This window comes from Tursiops truncatus, chromosome 1 (genome assembly GCF_011762595.2).
Source record: "Tursiops truncatus isolate mTurTru1 chromosome 1, mTurTru1.mat.Y, whole genome shotgun sequence".
In the NCBI taxonomy this organism is placed as follows: Eukaryota; Metazoa; Chordata; class Mammalia; order Artiodactyla; family Delphinidae; genus Tursiops; species Tursiops truncatus.
Window position 1 is genome coordinate 58,880,606 of NC_047034.1, and position 22,465 is coordinate 58,903,070.

Sequence of the window (22,465 nt, forward strand, 5' to 3'; positions counted from 1 at the left end):
ACAACCGAATCCAAATATATTAATATTGTGTCTTACCCCTAACTGAAAAGAAAATGACTGTGAATATGGTCAAGAAAATGATTTATTTTTGGCAGTATGGATTTTCACATCTAATAATAATTAAAAACTTTATGTGATATCAGAAAGACTTTAAAAACAAGCTCTCTGGATATGCTATCCTGCCTAGAAGAGTCAGATGTAGATTTTACCATTCCTTTTGTTATCTTACTTGTCCAGCTCAAGGAAAATCATTGCTTTGCATTTTTTCTAAGCCTAATTATATCTAATACTTTATTATATTTTACTAAAAGAGACTATGTTAGGTACATTTAAATGTTTTGTAAATTATTTAAAAGAAGTATTGTTTGAGTTATCACTTATTTTAATAATACCTGAGTTGGAAAATTCTGATATGCCTGCAGCATTCGTCTTAAGAGTCTCAATGCCAACACAGATATAACTTCCCTGGCACGAAAGGTGGTTGAAGAATGTAAACTCATTCATCCCTCAAAGCTAAATGAGGTAGAACAGCTGTTGTACTATCTCCAGAACCGCCGTGATTCAGTGTCAGGAAAAGGTAAGCAGAAGAATTCCTAACTTTTTAATGTAAAACCAGAGTTGTTTGACTATAGTTTGTACTTTTGATATTTGAATGGTGAGTTTTCTTTTGCCAGTGCTCTAAGTAAGTGAATGAAATAATAAAGAAACATACTAGTTTCCTACATGCCAGGCTTTATGTTAGATGCTTCCAAAATGATCTGTTTCATACTGTGTGTGTACACATGTGCTGAAATAAAGAATAAAAAAGCAAATACCATATTGATTCTAGAATAATAAAAGGAGAAAATTGGGAGCAGAAAACCTGTTTTCTCTACCCCAGCAACTAGATTTATATTTTCTAAATTTTTTATTGACATTTAATTGATAATTTGGATTTCTTATTTAAATGTTAAAATATATGTCATATGCATAAGTTTTGTGAATCTTTGTTAGGAAAACATTACCGTTTCATTCCTAAACATCTTTGTTGATACCATTCTTCTATCTTTAATTACCTCATAAAAGAACCAAGCCATTAAAATATTAGAGCTAAGCAGTTGATTATTTATAGAAGACATTTTGGAATAATCCAAACCCAAAACAAAACGAGAGTACAGACATTTGAATGGAAAGTCATCTCAGATTATTCAGTGGTTAGTTATTCCATTTCATAGTATTTATTAAGTTTACATGTATCTCTCTTTTATCATTGGTGAATTCTAAAATATGGTACCCTTGAAATAACTTATACTTAAGTTTTGATTGTATTAAATAGAAAAATGAAAGAGAAAATTCATTTGGACTTTTTTCAGATTAACCAGTCTTCTCTCTCCATCCACAGCAAATAAAATGCCTTGTGCCTAATATATACTTTTATTAATTGGCACTGTATATAGTATCTAACATACTATAGCTGTGAATTTATTTAAAAGCAAAAATGAACATTTTGAATTTGATTGTTTCCAACTACATAGCTGGCACTCAGTGTATCCCTATTAATTATTAATAATAAGTGCTATAAGGAAAATATTATCAAAAATTTTATTAACTATTTTTTGATACGATATTCCTGTTAACAGTGTTACTAAATGATGAGAGATAGCTTCAATGAGTAAGTGAGAAAAATAAATTCTATGCTCCTTTAAGATGTGTGTGTACTTATTGTAGGTTGTACAATATAGTTAAAATTGATCTTTCCTAATGCTAAATTAATATAATTCCGAGGGCATTTGTAATAAAATATCTTTAAACAAATGAAAACCCTTTCACTGAATTTTCAGAGTAAATCAGTCTTCTTACCTCCTTCCCCAGAAATTAGGGGAATATGAGGAAATTTTCATATTATCATAAGTAGATAAATTAATTCAAATCAATATGTTTCTCTATATGGATATTAATGTTTGGAGGCATATATGAAATGCTATACTATAGTATATGTACACTTATTTTTTATTTTTCTGCGGTACGCAGGCCACTCACTGTTGTGGCCTCTCCTGTTGCGGAGCACAGGCTCCAAACGCGCAGGCTCAGCGGCCATGGCTCACAGGCCCAGCCGCTCTGCGGCATGTGGGATCTTCCTGGACCGGGGCACGGACCCTTGTCCCCTGCATCGGCAGGCGGACTCTCAACCACTGCGCCACCAGTGAAGCCCTGTACACTTATTTTTAAAAACTATTCCATTTTCTTTCTTTTTTACTTGATATTCTCTATTTCAAAACCAGAAACCTAGCCCTAAAAGTGGTTGAAATAAAACAATAATAGTTATTTGATTATGTGATTCTTTACCATAAGTATTTTTTTTTCTTTGCTTAATTAAAATCACTGTCATAGTAAATTATCTGTTTGAGGAAAAATCTAGCTGTTAAGAAAACATAACTTTGGGCTTCCCTGGTGGCGCAGTGGTTGAGAATCTGCCTGCTAATGCAGGGGACACGGGTTCGAGCCCTGGTCTGGGAGGATCCCACATGCCGCGGAGCAACTGGGCCCGTGAGCCACAACCACTGAGCCTGCACATCCGGAGCCTGTGCTCTGCAACAAGAGAGGCCGCGATAGTCAGAGGCCCGCGCACCGTGATGAAGAGTGGCCCCCGCTTGCCACAATTAGAGAAAGCCCTCACACAGAAACGAAGACGCAACACAGCAAAAATAAATTAATTAAAAAAATAATAATAACCACTTTAAAAAAAAAACAAAAGAAAACATAACTTTGTCCATAACGGCTACCTTCCTCTAAAAACAATCAGGGCTAATTCCTATTATATGTAAAACATTTGCTAATTATAGAATCAAAAATTTGATACTACTTGAACTTATTTTACATTCATTGTTTTACATCATTGCTTAGGTTTTTGACGCAGATCAGAGCAGTGAAGCATTTTTGGTAATTTTTTTACAAAATGAAGTTCTGCTATGAATCAAATAATTCAACATAAAAAATGACTCAAAGTTGTGTTCAACACCTTTGAATACCTCTTTAATTCATTTGGGAACAAGTGAGGATTAAATTAGCACAAATATTAAACATTTGCCTTTTAATTTATGATCCTAATTTTGTTTAAAAAATCAGCAACTGTATTTTAGCTTTTTAACTTTATCCAAGTTATTTCTTTTCCTTTTCCTTTGTTAATTTTTATTTTAGTTTTTATATTACTCAACTCATGAGTTTTTCTTTGCCTTATTGATTTTCCTATTCTTAAATGTGAATTAGGAAAAGAAGGAAAACTCAAAATGGAGTATTTTGCTTCTTGTTGACAAGTCTGGCTATTTGCATACCTAAAATGTTAGCCAAAGAGGAAGTTTAAATTGCTACCTGACATAACTTGGAGATTATTTATAGATTTTATTATACTGTCTGTGATATCCTTATTAGAACAAATGCATTATAGATGAACATTTTTTATACATTGGAAAAGAGGTTATTTCATAAATTACCCATTTGAAGATCCCCAACTTAGCTAGAATTAAACTCAGCTGCTGAAAATAAAAATTACCCAGAAACCTAAAAACATTGCTCTTCTCATAAGAAAAAAATCTTTTTACAGAAAAAAAAGAAAAATCAAGCAAGCCTAAAGATCCACCTCCTTTTGAAGGAATGGAGGTAAGACTGTATTTTTATCTAATAGAGAATTGATTCTAAGGTATTGCTTTTTACCATCAATAATTCATACAATCACATTAAACAAATGTGGAATTTTAAAAAATGGTTGAACTTAAACTACCTGAAAAAGGTAGAAAATCAGTATTTAATAAAGGCAAAAATTATTGGATGTATCTTTTAGACATAATTTATTTTGATAACTAAGTTGTGAAATGTTTTAAATATTCTTATTCTACTATGTTTTAAAGTATGTTTAATTTATTACGGTAGATACTATTTTGAATTACATTTAAGATACTTTATCAATATAAATAGGCCAGTTTTAGAGTTTATGTACATCCCATTTTATCATATGGTTTATGACTACTTTCACTCAGGAGTCCTATCACCCAAAGGTCTAATTTCCCCCTCTACAAAAGGATGGCAACTGTAAGTCCTTTGAAAACTTGTCTCTTACTATCAAGGGCAGTTTATTGATCACAAAATACCATTCCTTTGACATTGGCTCTGTTGAGCATTATTCTTTTAGAGTACTTCCTTCCTCTTCCTTTGTTTCAGATTGATGAAGTTGCTAACATTAATGACATGGATGAGTACATTGAGTTATTATATGAAGATATTCCTGACAAGGTTCGGGGTTCTGCTTTGATCCTACAGCTTGCTCGAAATCCTGATAACTTGGAAGAACTACTATTGAATGGTAGAATTTATAGACTTGAATTTATAGACTTATCTATAAATATTTAAAGTAGAATTATTATTGTGAAATATGATTTTTTAAATTTATTATCATAGAGGGGTAAGCCAAAATTATTATATCAAGCTTAGGAATGCACTTATTTTCCAGCTCTTTATTACTTTCCTTCTTACTCAAATTTCTTAACATGTGGGCATAACATTTAAATATTCTCTGGAGGACTCACTAATAATTTAAACCAGAAAAGTAAAGCATTAATGGTACTGAATCTTTTCTTCCTTCTATTCTGGAAGACTTTTTATTTTTTATTCTATTCTGGAAGACTTTTTATTCTTTCAATTAGGATACAATATCAGACTTTTGACATTTGCACATGTATGTATATGCTTTTATTAAATTACAGTTCCAATATTAGTTTTCTTTTAATAGCACAGCCAAAAATAGTAATCTTTTAAATTTCATTTAGATTGATTTTGATACCAAGTATTTGCTTTCTTTTCATTAGAAGTGCTGGGTAATAAAAGAAAACGGAGATATAATGCTCTTAAAACCTTTTTTCTCAGTAATACCACTGTAGAATACCACTATAGAATTATGATTTTCTGATTACACTTTTGCCAAAAATAAAATATGGAAGATATTGTTATGATATGATTTCCATCACATGTGAAGGAATGTGATGGAAATCATATCAACACTTTGTAGCATGGAAAATATATCCAGAGATCTTTCCAGAGAGTCATAGGATATTACCAATATTCCAGTTAGGAAATTTGTACATTTTAAGTATTTTCTAAATTATACAACTCATATATTAATATATTCTTTTTAAAGAATTAGAGTATTACAGATAAAACCCCCTTTGACCATTAGTCTATAATCTGTTAGAAGTTTGGAGTGCATTCTTCCAGATCTTTTCCATATATTTATACATATATATATAGGTTTTTTCCCTGTATTAAAGAATAGAGTATTACCTTATATGAATTTTTATGTTAATTATATCACACCTCTTACTTGGTAATTTTTTCTCCATGTAGTAATGGTTCAAGATTATATGCATATAGATACATACAATGTAATTAGTTTTGAACTACTTTTGATTATTGTATTTTATGAAGTTATGCATATTCTTTAGCCATTCCCCTTTTGATGGTCATTTGGTTGTTTCCAAAGTTTTCAGTAGGGAACTATAGTGAACATCTTTGTTCATATCTTATATACACAGGCAAGGGTTTTTTAAGTGTGTGTACACAGAAACAAAGGTCATACAGAAATGCAGGTCATAATTTCTTAGGGATATTTCTGAATTGTCCTCCAAAGTGGTTGTACCACTGTCTCTCCAGACCAATGGGATATGAAGGCTATAAAACTTAAACATTTTTGCCACTGCATTGTTGGTAATAAACAATATCTCTTTGTTTTAAGTTGTATTTGCCTGATTAATGAATTTGATCTTTTTCTCATGTCACTAGACTTCTGGAATTCCTACCCTGTGAAGTTTGAATTTATATATACATGTGAATATATGTATATTTATATATGAGTATACATCCTTTTTCTTTTATATATCTGTATTATATATACAGTCATCCCTTGATATCCATGGGGGATTGGTTCTGAGGCCTGCCAAGGATACCAAAATCTGCAGATGCTCAAGTCCCATAGTTAGTCCTCCATATCCTTACATCTGCGGATGCAACCAACCACAGATCTTGTACAGTTGACCCTTAAACAACATGAGTTTGAACTGCCTGGGTCCACTTATGCACACATAAGTTTAAACCCATGTTCAAGTATAAATGGGCCTGTGCAGTTCAGACCCATGTTGTTCAAGGGTCAACTATACATCCTTTTTCTTTTATGTACTTAGAAATAGTTTTTTTCAGTCTGTCTTTTTGTGTGTGTGTGTGACATATCTTTTTCCATTCTTTTACTTTCACCCTATTTGTGTCTTTGAATCTGAAGTGTTTCTGTTGTAGAATGCATACAGTTGGATCATATTTTTTTAATACATTCAGATAATCTGCCTTTTGATTGGCGTGTTTATTCTATTTACCATTAACATAATTACTCATAAAGGATTGTCATCTAACACTTTGTGTTTTCTGTATGTCTTTTATCTTTTTTCTTCTGTTTCTCCATTACTACCTTCTTTTGTGTGAAATTTTGTCTAGTATACCATTTTAATTCTTTTGTTGCTCCTTTACTGTGTTTTCCTGAATTATATTTTCTAAGTGGTTACCCTAGGATTACAGATACCATCTTAAATTTTAAAAATCTAGTTTAAGTTAATGCCAACATAATTTTAACAATACACAAAAACTTTCCTTCAGTATACCTCTATTCCCACCCCATACCTTTATACTATTATTTCATACATATTACATCTGCATACATTATCAGCCTATCAGCAAGTAATATAATTATTGATGTATGCATTTGAAAATCAGATAGAAGAAGATAATACAATAAAAAATATGTTTATAATGTCTTTTATATTTATAGAGTTACCTTTACCGGTGCTCTTTTTTTCTCTGTTTGGATTTAAGTTACTCTCTAGTGTCCTTGCATTTCAGCCTGATGGAATCCCTTTAGTATCTCTCATAGAAAAGGTCTACTAGCAACAGATTCTCTAAGTTTTTATTTACCTAGGAATAACTTTTCTTCTGTTTAAAGGGTAGTTTTGCTGGATATAGAATTACTGGTTGACAGTCTTTTTCTTTTACAATTTGAATATGTCATCCCACTGGCTTCACGTCTGCATGGTTTCTGATGTGAAACCAACTGTTAACCTTATTGAGGACCATGTGTACATGTTGAACTGATTTTCTCTTGCTACTTTCAACATTTGCTTTACCTTTGGCTTTTGCCAGTTTGACTTATGATGTGTTTAGGTGGTCATATCTTTGAATTTATCTTGCTTGGAATTTGTGGAGCTTCTTGGATATGTAGATTAATGTTTTTAATCAAGTTTAGGAAGTTTGGACCATTATTTTGTTAAATATTTATTTAGCTCCTTCCTCTCTATCCTTTCCCCTTGGGATCCCCGTGTTAGTAAGCTTGTTGATGTCATATAGGTCTTTGAAGCTCTATTTATTTCTTTCTGTTCCTCAGACTGGATAATCTTAATTAACCTGCCTTTACATTTGTTGATTTTTTTTCTAATTCACATCTGCTGTTAGGACCATCTAATGAATTTTTCATTTCAGAAATCATACTTGGAACTTCAGAATTTCTATTTGGTTCATTTTGTATAATTTGTATCTCCTTATTGATATTCTTTGTTTGGTGAGACGTAATTCTCATACCTTCTCATATTTTCCTTTAATTCTTTAGACATCATTTCCTTTAGTTCTTTAAATATATTTACAGTAACTTCACATAATTTAAAATCTTTGTCTCATAAGTTCAAAATGTGAGCTTCCTCATGGACAGTTTCTATTGAATGCTGTGTTTTCTGAGTATGGGATATACTGTCCTATTTCTTTGCATGTGTTGTATTTTTTGTTGTTGTTGAAATAATATTGGGGCAACTCTGGAAATCAGATTTCCACTCCTTTCCGGACTTGTTATATTTGCTGTTTATTTGTTTAATGAGTTTCCTGGATTAATTAATTACTGTAAAGTCTGTATTCTTTGTCTCTGCAGTCACTGAAGCCTCCGCTCAGTTAGTTTAGTGGTAACTAATGATTAGATAGAGATTTCTTTAAATGCCTGGCACAGAGTTTCCCAGCCTTTGCTGAGGGGCTGTGGGTGTGTACATGTGGGTGGGAGGATGTCTTCAGTGCTCAAGGAAGTAGTTTACAAGCCTTAGCCTTCAATTGCTGCTTGAACATTGCCTCAAGGTTGGCCAGAGACGAGAGATTAGGCTCTTTTAGGTCTTTCCCTGGTATGTGCACATTTCTACATGTGTGCCGGGCCTTCTGGAGTCCCAGGAATGTGTTGGAGTCTTTCAAAGACCCAGTGAATATCTCATTTCCCAGTTTTTTCTTTTAAAGTGTTTTGGTTAGCCTCTTGTTACCTCAAGTTGGCTAGGCTGCTGCTGCACATAGCTGCAGTGTTGCTGCTGGTAGTTTTCAGCAAATGCCCTGGGTCTAAGGCTGTTTCTAAGAGCAATCTCTGAGTCAGGTCAAATAAAGCCAAACCATGGGAATGGAGCTTTTCAGCAAGTATCCTGATGGATAAGATATTGACAGTTCACTGGAGTGGGAATTTGGGGGAGCACCACACTGTTCTACTTCCTCCAGCTGTTGCTGGGCTACTGTTTTTCACAGATATCATGGTTGTGATACTGTTGGTTTTCAAAGTTTCCACAAACTTGCACAGAGGGGATGGATTAGGGCAAGTTGAAATGCCACAGAGCTCACTGTTCTTACCAAGTCAGCCATATTTCTTAAATAAACACTTCTTGAGTTTTTGCAAAACTAATTTCCAGAGTTCTAAAAGAGTTGATTTTGAAAAAATTTACCAGTATTATATTTGCTTATGGAAGAGTGGATTTTTGCAGGTCCTTACTCTGCTCTTCCTAAAGTCCTTGGCCCTGGAATTCATTTTTGTTGAAAGTGACAGGTAGAGATGTAATTTTATTTTTTTCCACATTGTATAGCCAGTTATTCCAACTTAGTTATTTTTTTGTTAACATCTTTATTGGAGTATAATTGCTTTACAATGGTGTGTTAGTTTCTGCTTTATAACAAAGTGAATCAGCTATACATATACGTACATCCCCATATCTCCTCCCTCTTGCGTCTCCCTCCCACTCTCCCTATGCCACCTCTCTAGGTGGTCACAAAGCACTGAGCTGATCTCCCTGTGCTATGTGGCTGCTTCCCACTAGCTATCTGTTTTACAACTGGTAGTGTATATATGTCCATGCCACTCTCTCACTTGGTCCCACCTTACCCTTCCTCCTCCCCATGTCCTGAAGTCCATTCTCTACGTCTGCATCTTTATTCCTGTCCTGCCCCTAGGTTCTTCAGAACCACTTTTTTTCTTTTTTTTTTTTTAGATTCCATATATGTTAGCATACAGTATTTCTTTTTCTCTTTCTGATTTACTTCACTCTGTATGACAGACTCTAGGTCCATCCACCTAACTACAAGTAACTCAATTTTGTTTCTTCTTATGGCTGGGTAATATTCCATTGTATATATGTGTCACATCTTCTTTATCCATTGATCTGTCGATGAACACTTAGGTTGCTTCCATGTCCTGGCTATTGTAAATAGAGCTGAAATGAACATTGTGGTACATGCCTCTTTTTGAATTATGGTTTTCTCAGGGTGTATGCCCAGTAGTGGGATTGCTGGGTTGTATGATAGTTCTATTTTTAGTTTTTTAAGGAACCTTCATACTGTTCTCCATAGTGGCTATATCAATTTACATTCCCACCAAAAGTGCAAGAGGGTTCCCTTTTTTCCACACCCTCTCCAGCATGTATTGTTTGTAGATTTTTTGATGATGTCCATTCTGACTTGTGTGAGGTGATACCTCATTGTAGTTTTGATTTGCATTTCTCTAATGATTAGTGATGTTGAGCATTCTTTCATGTGTTTGTTGGCAATCTGTATATCTTCTTCGGAGAAATGTCTGTTTAGGTCTTCTGCCCATTTCTGGATTGGGTTGTTTGTTGTTTTTGATATTGAGCTGCATAAGCTGCTTGTAAATTTCAGAGATTAATCCTTTGTCAGTTGCTTCATTTGCAAATATTTTCCCCAATTCTGAGGGCTGTCTTTTCGTCTTGTTTAGGGTTTCCTTTGCTGTGCAAAAGCTTTTAAATTTTATTAGCTCCCATTTGTTTATTTTTGGTTTTATTTCCATTTCTCTAGGAGTTAGGTCAAAAAGGATCTTGCTGTGATTTATGTCATAGAGTGGTCTGCCTATATTTTCCTCTAAGAGTTTTATAGTGTCTGGCCTTACATTTAGGTCTTTAATCCATTTTGAGTTTATTTTTGTATAAAGTGTGATAGAGTGTTCTAATTTCATTCTTTACATGTAGCTGTCCAGTTTTCCCAGCACCACTTATTGAAGAGGCTGTCTTTTCTCCATTGTATATTCTTGCCTCCTTTATCAAAGATAAGGTGACTGTATGTGCGTGGGTTTATCTCTGGGCTTTCTATCCTGTTCCATTGATCTATATTTCTGTTTTTATGCCAGTACCATACTCTATTGATTACTGTAGCTTCGTAGTATAGTCTGAAGTCCAGGAGCCTGATTCCTCCAGCTCCGTTTTCCTTTCTCAAGATTGCTTTGGCTATTCGGGGTCTTTTGTGTTTCCATACAAATTGTGAAATTTTTTGCTCTAGTTCTGTGAAAAATGCCATTGGTAGTTTGATAGGGATTGCATTGAATCTGTAGATTGCTTTGGGTAGTATAGTCATTTTCACAATGTTGACTCTTCCAACCCAAGAACAGGGTGTATCTCTCCATCTGTTTGTATCATCTTTAATTTCTTTCATCAGTGTCTTATAGTTTTCTGCATACAGGTCTTTTGTCTCCTTAGCTAGGTTTATTTCTAGGTATTTTATTCTTTTTGTTGCAATGGTAAATGGGAGTGTTTCCTTCATTTCTCTTTCAGATTTTTCATTTTTAGAGTATAGGAATGCAAGACATTTCTGTGTACTACTTTTGTATCCTGCTACTTTACCAGATTCATTGATTAGCTCTAGTAGTTGTCTGATAGCATCTTTAGGATTCTCTGTGTATAGTATCATGTCATCTGCAAACAGTGACAGCTTTACTTCTTCTTTTCCGATTTGGATTCCTTTTATTTCTTTTTCTTCTCTGCTTCCTCTGGCTAAAACTTCTAAAACTATGTTGAATAATAGTGGTGAGAGTGGCCAACCTTGTCTTGTTCCTGATCTTACAGCAAATGGTTTCAGTTTTTCACCATTGAGAACGATGTTGGCTGTGGGTTTGTCATATATGGCCTTTACTATGCTGAGGTAAGTTGCCTCTATGCCTACTTTCTCTAGGGTTTTTTTAATCATAAATGGGTGTTGAATTTTGTCGAAAGATTTTCTGCATCTATTGAGAGGACCATATGGTTTTTCTCCTTCAATTTGTTAATATGGTGTATCACATTGATTGATTTGCATATATTAAAGAATCCTTGCATTCCTGGTATAAACCCCAGTTGATCATGGTATATGATCCTTTTAATGTGCTGTTGGATTCTGTTCGCTAGTATTTTGTTGAGGATTTTTGCATCTACTTTCATCAGTGCTATTGGCCTGTAGTTTTCTTTCTTTGTGATATCTTTATCTGGTTTTGGTATCTGGGTGGTGGTGGCATCGTAGAATGAGTTTGGGAGTGTTCCTCCCTCTGCTATATTTTGGAAGAGTTTGAGAAGGATAGGTGTTAGCTCTTGTCTAAGTGTTTGATAGAATTCACCTGTGAAGCCCCTCTGGTCCTGGGCTTTTGTTTGCTGGAAGAGTTTTAATCACAGTCTCAATTTCAGTGCTTGTAATTGGTCTGTTTATATTTTCTATTTCTTCCTGGTTCAGTCTTGGAAGGTTGTGCTTTTCTAAGAATTTGTCCATTTCTTCCAGGTTGTCCATTTTATTGGCATAGAGTTGCTTGAAGTAATCTCTCATGATCCTTTGTATTTCTGCAGTTTCAGTTGTTACTTCTCCTTTTTCATTTATAATTCTATTGATTTGAGTCTTCTCCCTTTTTTTCTTGATGAGTCTGGCTATTGGTTTATCAATTTTGTTTATCTTCTCAAAGAAACAGCTTTTATTTTTATTGATCTTTGCTATTGTTTCCTTCATTTTTTTTCCTTTAGTTCTGATCTGATCTTTATGATTTCTTTCCTTCTTCTAACTTTGGGTTTTTTTCTAGTTGTTCTTCTTTCTCTAATTGCTTTAGGTGTAAGCATAGGTTGTTTATTTGAGGTGTTTCTTGTTTCTTGAGGTAGGATTGTATTGCTATAAATTTCCCTCTTAGAACTGCTTTTGCTGCATCCCTTAGGTTTTGGGCCATTGTGTTTTCATTGTCATTTGTTTCTAGGTATTTTTGATTTCCTCTTTGATTTCTTAATTGATCTCTTGGTCATTAAGTAGTGTATTGTTTAGCCTCCATGTGTTCGTATTTTTTACAGATTTTTTCCTGTAATTGATATCTACTCTTACAGTGTTGTGGTTGGAAAAGAAGCTTGATATGATTTCAGTTTTCTTAAGTTTACCAAGGCTTGATTTGTGACCCAAGATATGATCTATCCTGGAGAATGTTCTGTGTGTGCACTTGAGGAGAAAGTGTATTCTGTTGTTTTCGGTGGAATGTCCTATAAATATCAATTAAGTCCATCTTGTTTAATGTATCATTTAAAGCTTGTGTTTCCTTATATATTATTTTCATTTTGGATAATCTGTCCATTGGTGAAAGTGGGGTGTAAAGTCCCCTAGTATTATTGTGTTACTGTTGATTTCCCCTTTTATGGCTGTTAACATTTGCCTTATGTATTGAGGTGCTCCTATTTTGGGTGCATAAATATTTACAATTGTTATATCTTCTTCTGGGGTTGATCCCTTGATCATTATGTAGTGTCCTTCTTTGTCTCTTGTAATAGTCTTTATTTTAAAGTCTATTTTGTCTGATATGAGAATTGCTGCTCCAGCTTTCTTTTGGTTTCCATTTGCATGGAATATCTTTTTACATCCCCTCACTTTCAGTCTGTATGTGTCCCTTGGTCTGATGTGGGTCTCTTGTAGACAGCATCTATACAGGTCTTGTTTTTGTATCCATTCAGCCAGTCTGTGTCTTTTGGCTGGAGCATTTAATCCATTTACATTTAAGGTAGTTATCGATATGTATGTTCCTATTAGCATTTTCTTAATTGTTTTGGGTTTGTTTTTGTAGGCCTTTTCCTTCTCTTGTGTTTCCTGCCTAGAGAAGTTCCTTTAGCATTTGTGGTAAAGCTGGTTTGGTGGTGCTGAATTCTCTTAGCTTTTGCTTGTCTGTAAAGTTTTTAATTTCTCTGTTGAATCTGAATGAGATCCTTGCTGGGTGGAGTAATCTTGGGTGTAGGTTTTTCCCTTTCATCACTTTAAATATGTTCTGCCAGTCCCTTCTGGCTTGCAGAGTTTCTGCTGAAAGATCAGCTGTTAACCTTATGGGGATTCCCTTGTATGTTATTTGTTGTTTTTCCCTTGCTGCTTTTAATATTTCTTCTTTGTATTTCATTTTTGGTAGTTTGATTAATATGTGTCCTGGCGTGTTTCTCCTTGGATTTATCCTGTATGGGACTGTCTGTGCTTCCTGGACTTGATTAACTAATTCCTTTCCCATATTAGGGAATTTTTCAACTCTAATTTATTCAAATATTTTCTCAGAACCTTTCTTTTTCTCTTCTTCTTCTCGGACCCCTATAATTCAAATGTTGGTGCGTTTAATGTTGTCCCAGAGGTCTCTGAGACTGTCCTCAATTATCTTCATTCTTTTTCTTTATTCTCCTCTGCAATAGTCATTTCCACTATCTTATATTCCAGATCACTTATCCATTCTTCTACCTCAGTTATTCTGGTACTGATTCCTTCTAGAGAATTTTTAATTTCCTTTATTGTGTTGTTCATCATTGTTTGTTTGATTCTTTTGTTCTTCTAGGTCCTTGTTAAACGTTTCTTGTATTTTCTCCATTCTATTTCCAAGATTTTGGATCATCTTTACTATCATTATTCTGAATTCTTTTTCAGGTAGACTGCCTATTTCCTCTTCATTTGTTTGGCCTGGTGGGTTTTTACCTTGCTCCTTCATCTGTGTGGTTCTGTGTCTTCTCATTTTGCTTAACTTACTGTGTTTGGGGTCTCCTTTTCACAGGTTGCAGGTTTGTAGTTCCTGTTGTTTTTGGTGTCCACCCTGAGTAGCTAAGGTTGGTTTAATGGGTTGTGTAGGCTTCCTGGTGGAGGGGACTAGTGCCTGTGTTCTGGTGAATGAGGCTGGATCTTATCTTTCTGGTGGGCAGGACCGTGTCTGGTGGTGTGTTTTGGGGTGTCTGTGACCTTATTATCATTTTAGGCAGCCTCACTGCTAATGGGTGGGGTTGTGTTCCTGTCTTGCTAGTTGTTTGGCATAGGGTGTCCAGCACTGCTGCTTGCTGGTCATTGAGTGGAGCTGGGTCTTAGCGTTGAGATGGAGATCTCTGGGAGAGCTTTTGCCATTTGATATTACGTGGAGCTGGGAGTTCTCTGGTGGTCCAATGTCCTGAACTCAGCTCTCCCACCTCAGTGTCACAGGCCTGACACCTGGCTGGAGCACTGAGACCCTGTCAGCCACACGGCCCTTTTCAGAAGAAAAGGGACAAAAAAGAAAGTAAGAAAGAAAAAAATAAAATAACGTTATTAAAATAAAAAATAATTATTAAAAATAAAAGAATTAAAAAGTAATAAAAAGAAAAAAAAAAGAAGGAAAGAAGGAAGAGAGTAGCCAAACCAGAAAACAAATCCACCAATGATAACAAGTGCTAAAAACTATACTAAAAAAAAACCCAAAATGGACAGACAGAACCATAGGGCAAATGGTAAAAGCAAAGCTCTACAGACAAAATCATACAAAGAAGCATACATGTACACACTCACAAAAAGAGAAAGAGGAAAAAAAAATATATATATCATTGCTCCCAAAGTCCACCGCCTCAATTTTGGGATGATTCGTTGTCTACTCAGGTATTCCACAGATGCAGGGTGCATCAAGTTGATTGTGGAGATTTAATCTGCTGCTCCTGAGGTTGCTGGGAGAGATTTCCCGTTCTCTTTGTTCACACAGCTCCTGGGGTTCAGCTTTGGCTTTGCGTGTAGGTCTCCCGAGGGCATCTGTTCTTTGCTCAGACAGGGCAGGGTTAAAGTAGCAGCTGATTAGGGGGCTCTGGCTCACTCAGGCCAGGGGGGAGGGAGGGGTAAAGAATACAGGTTGAGCCTGTGGGCTGCACAGGCTGGCGTGACGTTGCACCAGCCTGTCACGTTGCACCAGCCTGAGGCATTCTCCTGGGGAGGTTGTCCCTGGATCACGGGACCCTGGCAGTGGAGGGCTGCACAGGCTCCCTGGAGGGGAGGTGTGGTGAGTGACCTGTGCTTGCACACAGGCTTCTTGATGGCTGTAGCAGCAGCCTTAACGTTTTATGCCCATCTCTGGTGTCTGTGCTGATAGCCGTGGCTCGCGCCGCCGTCTCTGGAGACAGTTCAGGCAGTGCTCTGTACCCCCTCTCCTCTCACACACCGAAACAATGGTCTCTTGCCACTTAGGCAGGTCCAGACTTTTTCCTGGACTCCCTCCCGGCTAGCTGTGGCGCACTAGCCCCCTTCAGGCTGTGTTCATGCAGCCAACCCCTGGGATCAAACCGAAGCCCGAGCCTCAGCCCCCGCCTGCCCCAGCGGGTGAGCAGACAAGCCTCTTGGGCTGGTGAGTGCTGGTCGGCACCAATCCTCTGTGCGGGAATCTCTCCGCTTTGCCCTCTGCACCCCTGTTGCTGTGCTCTCCTCCATGGGTCTGAAGCTTCCCCCCCGCCACCCCCCATCTCCACCAGGGAAGGGGCTTCCTAGTGTGTGGAAACATTTCTTCCTTCACAGCTCCCTCCCAGAGGTGCAGGTCCTGTCTCTATTCTTTTGTCTCTGTTTTTTCTTTTGCCCTACCCAGGCACGTGGGGGGTTTCTTGCCTTTTGGGAGGTCCGAGGTCTTCTCCCAGCGTTTAGTAGGTGTTCTGTAGGAGTTAGTTGTTCCACATGTAGATGTATTTCTGATGTGTTTGTGGGGAGGAAAGTGATCTCCTCTTCTTACTCTTCTGCCATCTTGGAGGTCTCTCCCCAGCTTAGTTATTGAATATTCCTCCTTTTCCCAGAGATTTGAAATGGTTTTTCTGCTATATGCTGGCCAGTTTTTTATTCAATAGATACTTCTTGAAAGCTTATTCTGTGCCAGATACTGTTCTGATATATTCATAGATATGTTTTGATGCTCTTTTTTCTTTTCCATTGATCTGTTTGATAATTTCCATACTAATATCATACTGTTGTTGTTATGTTTTGTTTTGTACTTTGACTAGAGTTTTAGAGTATGTAGGAGAAATGTTCCAATTTGTTGTTTTCTTTTTTTTAATGTGGTGTTGCTGGTCTTTGTATGTTTTCTTATATATTGTTTTGAGATCACTTTATTATATTCTCTGAGAAAATCTTAACAGAATTTTAATTATGATTGCACTCAAATTATAAATTAATTTTGGGTTATATTTTGATCTGTTGTAAACTTTGTAATTTTCTTTTGGTTTATTTCTTCATAACCTGCTGTGTATAATTCCTATAGCTGTATTTTTATTGAGACATTTTTCTGTTCTTTAGTGAAGAAGAAAAATGCTGAATTTGTGACATTATAGTACATCATTTTCCAAAGTATATTCTAAGAAATGCTGTATCCTCTGGATTATAAGGATGAATGCCTTTGGAAATACTGGATTAAGCAAAGCTAAACCAGATTCTTTATTAAGTAGGACTTTTTTAGAGCTTTTGCATATTACCTATTTATTTGACTTCAGAATAATTGTGTTCAAAACGTATATTATACCAGTGTTCTGTATCATGAATATGAATAATACTGTGAAATGCTATTATAGGGTGTTTTTAAGTTTGTATAAAAAAATTCCTCACTAAGTGGATTAGTAATATAGTGAATTCTTGTTGTTTCATAATCTGAATGGCCAGAAAGCTCAAATAAATGAAATACTTTCATTACCATAATAAATACTTATAATGCAGTCTACGAAGTACAATAGATCCTCAATGCCTATTATAGAAAGTTGAATTATGATCACTATATAATACACAGATATTTTAATTTTTAATGATTTTCAAGATTTAGTCAGCTATGTAACAGTACTAATTTGACACTAGTCTCATTACTTTATGTTTACTTAATGTATAGTAATTCTCATTAATCAATTCATTACCTTTTTCAGGAAAAAGGTGTAACAGGGATATTTATCAATCTATCCTAAAGCTAGTTTCGTTAAAAATTTTTTGCTCTATTTATGTCTGTTGGCATCAATTTAACATGACATTAAAATATTAGACTTATTTTTCTGTGTATAAGTTTTATTTGATTATTAATTTGCTTTAGTGAAGTCAGTGTTAGCCTGCTTTAAACTGCTCATTATTTTTTTAGACTTAATCTAGTTTTTCACTTATTCATGAACACATTAAATCAGATGTTAAAAAAAAACTGGCACTGCAGTAGCAAGTGGAAATGAAAATTAAGAAATAAATTTTTTTATTGTCACCCATAGTATACTTACTATGTTACTTTATTTAAATCATATTTTATTTTTCTATTTACAGTTAGACTTAAAGCTGCATGTTGTGAGTTTTAGTATTTCAGTTTTAAAAATAGCTTTCTGTGTTGGAAAGAAGCATCCTACTTTTTGTCCCAGTTCTATCTTAGCTTTGTTATTTATTTATTTATTTTTAACATCTTTATTGGAGTATAATTGCTTTACAATGGTGTGTTAGTTTCTGCTTTATAACAAAGTGAATCAGTTATACATATACATATGTTCCCATATGTCTTCCCTCTTGTGTCTGCCTCCCTCCCACCCTACCCATCCCACCCCTCCAGGCGGTCACAAAGCAGCAAGCTGATCTCCCTGTGCTATGCGGCTGCTTCCCACTAGCTATCTACCTTACGTTTGGTAGTGTATATATGTCCATGCCTCTCTCTCGCTTTGTCACAGCTTACCCTTCCCACCTCCCCATATCCTCAAGTCCATTCTCTGGTAGGTCTGTGTCTTTATTCCTGTTTCACCCCTAGGTTTTTCATGACATTTTTTTTTCTTAAATTCCATATATATGTGTTAGCATACGGTATTTGTCTTTCTCTTTCTGACTTACTTCACTCTGTATGACAGACTCTAGGTCTATCCACCTCATTACAAATAGCCCAGTTTCGTTTCTTTTTATGGCTGAGTAATATTCCATTGTATATATGTGCCACATCTTCTTTATCCATTCATCGGATGATGGACACTTAGGTTGTTTCCATCTCTGGGCTATTGTAAATAGAGCTGCAATGAACATTTTGGTACATGACTCTGTGTTATTTATTGATAGTAGACATTTAAAACCAACTACCCTTTATATCAGAGGCAAGGTGAGTGATCATTTTTGTACATCCCCTTTTTCTTTAGAAACTGCCCTTGGTGCATTAGCAAGAGTCCTCAGAGAAGACTGGAAGCAAAGTGTTGAGTTAGCTACAAACATAATATACATCTTTTTTTGCTTTTCCAGGTAAGTGTAAAAATTAGGAAATAAAAGTACTGATCTATATCTATTTCTCTCTGTCTGTGTCATTGATTTAGATAGTAGATCACTAGTTTTCTCAGTGTTCTTATGTATCTAACTATGCTCTGCCTCTAAACTTCTATTTCCGATTCTCTGTCCTCTTTGTTGTTCTGTCTTTCTTTCAGTCTACACTAACCAATGCATATACATGTACAGTAGGATGATATAATAGTTTAGAGTTTAAGAGTTATGGGCTCTGGAAATGGACTCTCTGGCTTTGAATCCAAGTCCTGCTGTATATTAGCCATGTGATCTTGGTTACATTACTTAACCTTTCTGTGCTCAGTTTCCTCATCTGTAATTGTGGATAGTAATAGGAGCATCCTCTTCAGGAAGGTATAAGAAAAAAGCCTGACGCAGAGTAAGTGCCAGTAAATGTTACTGTTTTATATACAGTTGATCCTTTTTTCCACTAAGTATGTACTACCATACTACACGGTCCCCCAGTTGAAACTGTGGATGCAGAACTGCAGATATGGAGGACCCACTATGTTATACTTACATTTTTGATGATACAGAGGGTTGGCACCCCTATCCCTTGCATTGTCCAAGGGTCAACTCTCTGTGTGTGTGTGTGTATACACAATATATGTTTGCAAACACATACCTGTTATGTATTCATGTATTTTATTTATACACATATATTCTTTAGAAGGATACTTATTGAGACATTGTGAAAAGTTTCTCACTTCTCAGAAATTCTAGGGAATTTCTTGCCTCTGTTCTAAAAATGTGTCAGCATTAGCAAATAAATATTTACTGAATAAATACTTGGATGAATAAATTGTCTAGGAAATGTATGTAAAACCTGATGGCTAATACTTCACTAGTTTATTTCCTGGTATCAGTTTTATTCAATAATAGTATTGTTATATTATTAGTTTTGTTAGGTGGTAGTCTAAAATTTTATTTTGAGGGTATCTGAATAGTTAAAATGGTGGTTAATTACAAAAATGTGTTTTGTGTAATTTCTAACTTAAAAATAATTACGTTTCAGGTAAGTGTTGTGTGTTAAAATATATTTAATCTCACAATTTCAAGTCTTCCTAGTATACTGTGGGCATATTCATTTATTGAAATACGTATATCCAGTCTCTTTTACATTGTTTGTACCAGTGTTTATCCAAAACAGATTTCCTGAAGTCACAAAATGTATTCCTTTAAATACATACTAAAAACTCTTCTTTAAAGCTTTTCTCAGTTTCATGGACTTATCACTCACTATAAAATTGGAGCTCTGTGTATGAATATCATTGATCATGAATTAAAAAGACATGAGCTTTGGCAAGAAGAACTTTCTAAGAAGAAGAAAACTGATATCCTTTGAAGCGGCATTTCACCCCACTGTTGCCTATTGCTGTGAGCTTTGGATGGAGAGGATTTTGTTTTGTTTGTCATTCACCTTACTTGAAAAAATGCAAGAGTGTGCGCTGAAGGTTAAGATGAAGATTGAAATTATCAGAATGAATATAGTTTTACATATTCTTTTTAATCTTTTTACAACTTTGATTAGGTGATAAGCTAGAGGGAATAGATAATAGTGGTCCTGGATAACTGAATTGGTGAGTCTCTAAGTGACTGTGCTATTTTGTCCCTCAAGATCCTTTAGTTAGCTGAAGTCTGGCTCACCACTGTTTCTTACATGGTTTTCTCTGTGTAATAAGGTGACTTTGATTGGAATGAGTGTGAATTTGGTGAAGAACATAGTTTTAAATTCTATTTTTCTAATTATTAAAAAAGTATTTTTGGACTTACATACAAATTCGAGATGCCTGCAGAAGCATAGAACCTGTGAAAGGAACCTTAAAAAGAATCAGTTTTAACCTTTCAATACAAGAATCTTTTCTGCAACTTCCCTTACAAATCGATTATTTAGTCTCTTCTTTATCATGTCACTGCTTATTGATTTAGCTCATTCTGTGTTTTGACATTCTATTTATTATAATGGTTTTTTGCTTAGTGTACTAAAGTCTACTTCCCAATAACTTCTATCCCTTGATTCTAATCTTGCATACTGAAGCAATATAGAATAAGGATATTTTCTTCAATATCACATTTCTTATATATGAAGATATTTGTCATATTTCTTCTACAACTTTAATTCTAAATTGAAGGTCCTGGCTTATTCGTATCTGTCTAATATGACATGTTTTGCAGATGACAAGTCATACAGGTAACTTTCTTTTGAACCCAATATTTATTGATCTCTTTTAAAAAGTAAAAATATTATTTCTGTTGTGCCCAATATCTCATGTTTTCTACCTCCCCTTCGTGGAATACACAAGGCACTATAAAAATACACCCTCACACACACACACAGATTTGACTTTTCTTAATTAGGATCTTTATAGGTTTAGACATTTTCTGTGTGTGCTGTAAGCTTCCGACATCTAGATTGGTGTTGACTTAAACCATGTGGACAACTCAATAATCCTGGAGACTTCAGGTCATTTCTTGAGTCCCAAGTTTCCTGAATATACCTAAAATTCATTGAAACTAAGGAGGGGGCAGGATACAGAGAGAACCACTAATGGGACTTTTAGCAATCATTAATTTATACTTTGTGATTGCTTGGTGACAAGAACTGATCTTTTAGGACATATCATATTCCTATAAATATTAGACACCATTGAATGTAAGATACACCATTATTTATGAACCACTACAAAAGGAGAAAGATGCTTCCAATTAAAACTATGACATATCATGGATTATAAGATATATTCAAATTCTGGAGATGTTAAGATGTGCAAAAAATGTGTCTCAGAATCAATGGATTACAATAATTGAAGGAATATAAAAATGATCTATCAGAATTTTGGCCATTTCTCCTAAAATATTTCTATTTTATTAAGTCTTAAGTTTCCTTGTGTTGTGATGCAAGTAACATTCAACAAGGGGGATGTTTTTGAGCGCTTGGGGATCCTGAAGTCATACTGAAGTAATTGGTTATTTCTGCAGGTGTCCAAGGGACTATTTGGGGCTATAAGATATAATTTTTAAATTTTGTTTTTCTCTAACTTTGGGATATTTCTCTTTTTGTATGTAGTCTGAAGAGGGTGCTAAAAAGCTTTAGATATAATCAACGTCCTTTCAATATACTAGACATCTGTCCGAAGTGGAATTCACTATTCTTATTAACTAAATCATTCTTTAAGGCTATAACCTTTTTGATTCATGGACCTATTTTTTAATCTGGTGAAAGTTAGAGACTTGTGCACATACCTAAAATATTTACCTACAATTTCTGAGGATTCAAGTACTTGGTGAAGCCTAAACATGTGTTCACCCAAGGTCTGCAAGCACATGCTCGAGCACTTGGTTAAGAAGATTTGTTATAACACAATTGTGCAGGGAATAATATTTTAATTAAACTATTGGTTACAGAAAATAACTGGATAAAATTGCACATAAAATTTATTAGCACTGTTCTTCATAGTATTTTTCATTAGATTTTCTTTGCTTCAATGAATATGGATGATCCTTAACTTGTTTACTTGATGAAGACCCTGAAAACCAAACCTTGAGAAAAGATTATGAAAAAACCTTTAAAAAATACCAGGGACTTGTGGTAAAACAGGAACAGCTCTTACGAGGTATGAATACCTAAGCAATGAGAATGCAACAAAGTTCTTACTACACATTCAGCTTGTTCTATTTTTGTCAGATAAATAAAGCTAATACCAGACTAATTGAAAGTTCTGTGAATTTTAATGTACTACAGAATCTTCTGTCTTTAGCATTGATAATGATGTTTTAAATTTCACTCCACTATCTTTCTACCAAAAAGCCCCATTCAGCTCTTAAATGT

At 35.0% G+C, this 22,465-nt stretch overlaps 1 protein-coding gene across 2 annotated transcripts in view; it reads left to right on the top strand.

Moving 5' to 3' along the window:
* KIFAP3 (kinesin associated protein 3) overlaps positions 1–22,465 on the top strand; it is a 165,123-nt gene that overhangs the window by 27,947 nt on the left and 114,711 nt on the right. For both annotated transcript variants that reach the window (XM_073804570.1, XM_019918423.3), the window contains exons 3-8: positions 423–577; positions 3,581–3,636; positions 4,195–4,336; positions 18,501–18,600; positions 19,846–19,970; positions 22,152–22,250. In XM_073804570.1, coding sequence (XP_073660671.1) covers positions 423–577; positions 3,581–3,636; positions 4,195–4,336; positions 18,501–18,600; positions 19,846–19,970; positions 22,152–22,250 — 677 coding nt within the window. The remainder of the gene's footprint in view (positions 1–422; positions 578–3,580; positions 3,637–4,194; positions 4,337–18,500; positions 18,601–19,845; positions 19,971–22,151; positions 22,251–22,465) is intronic.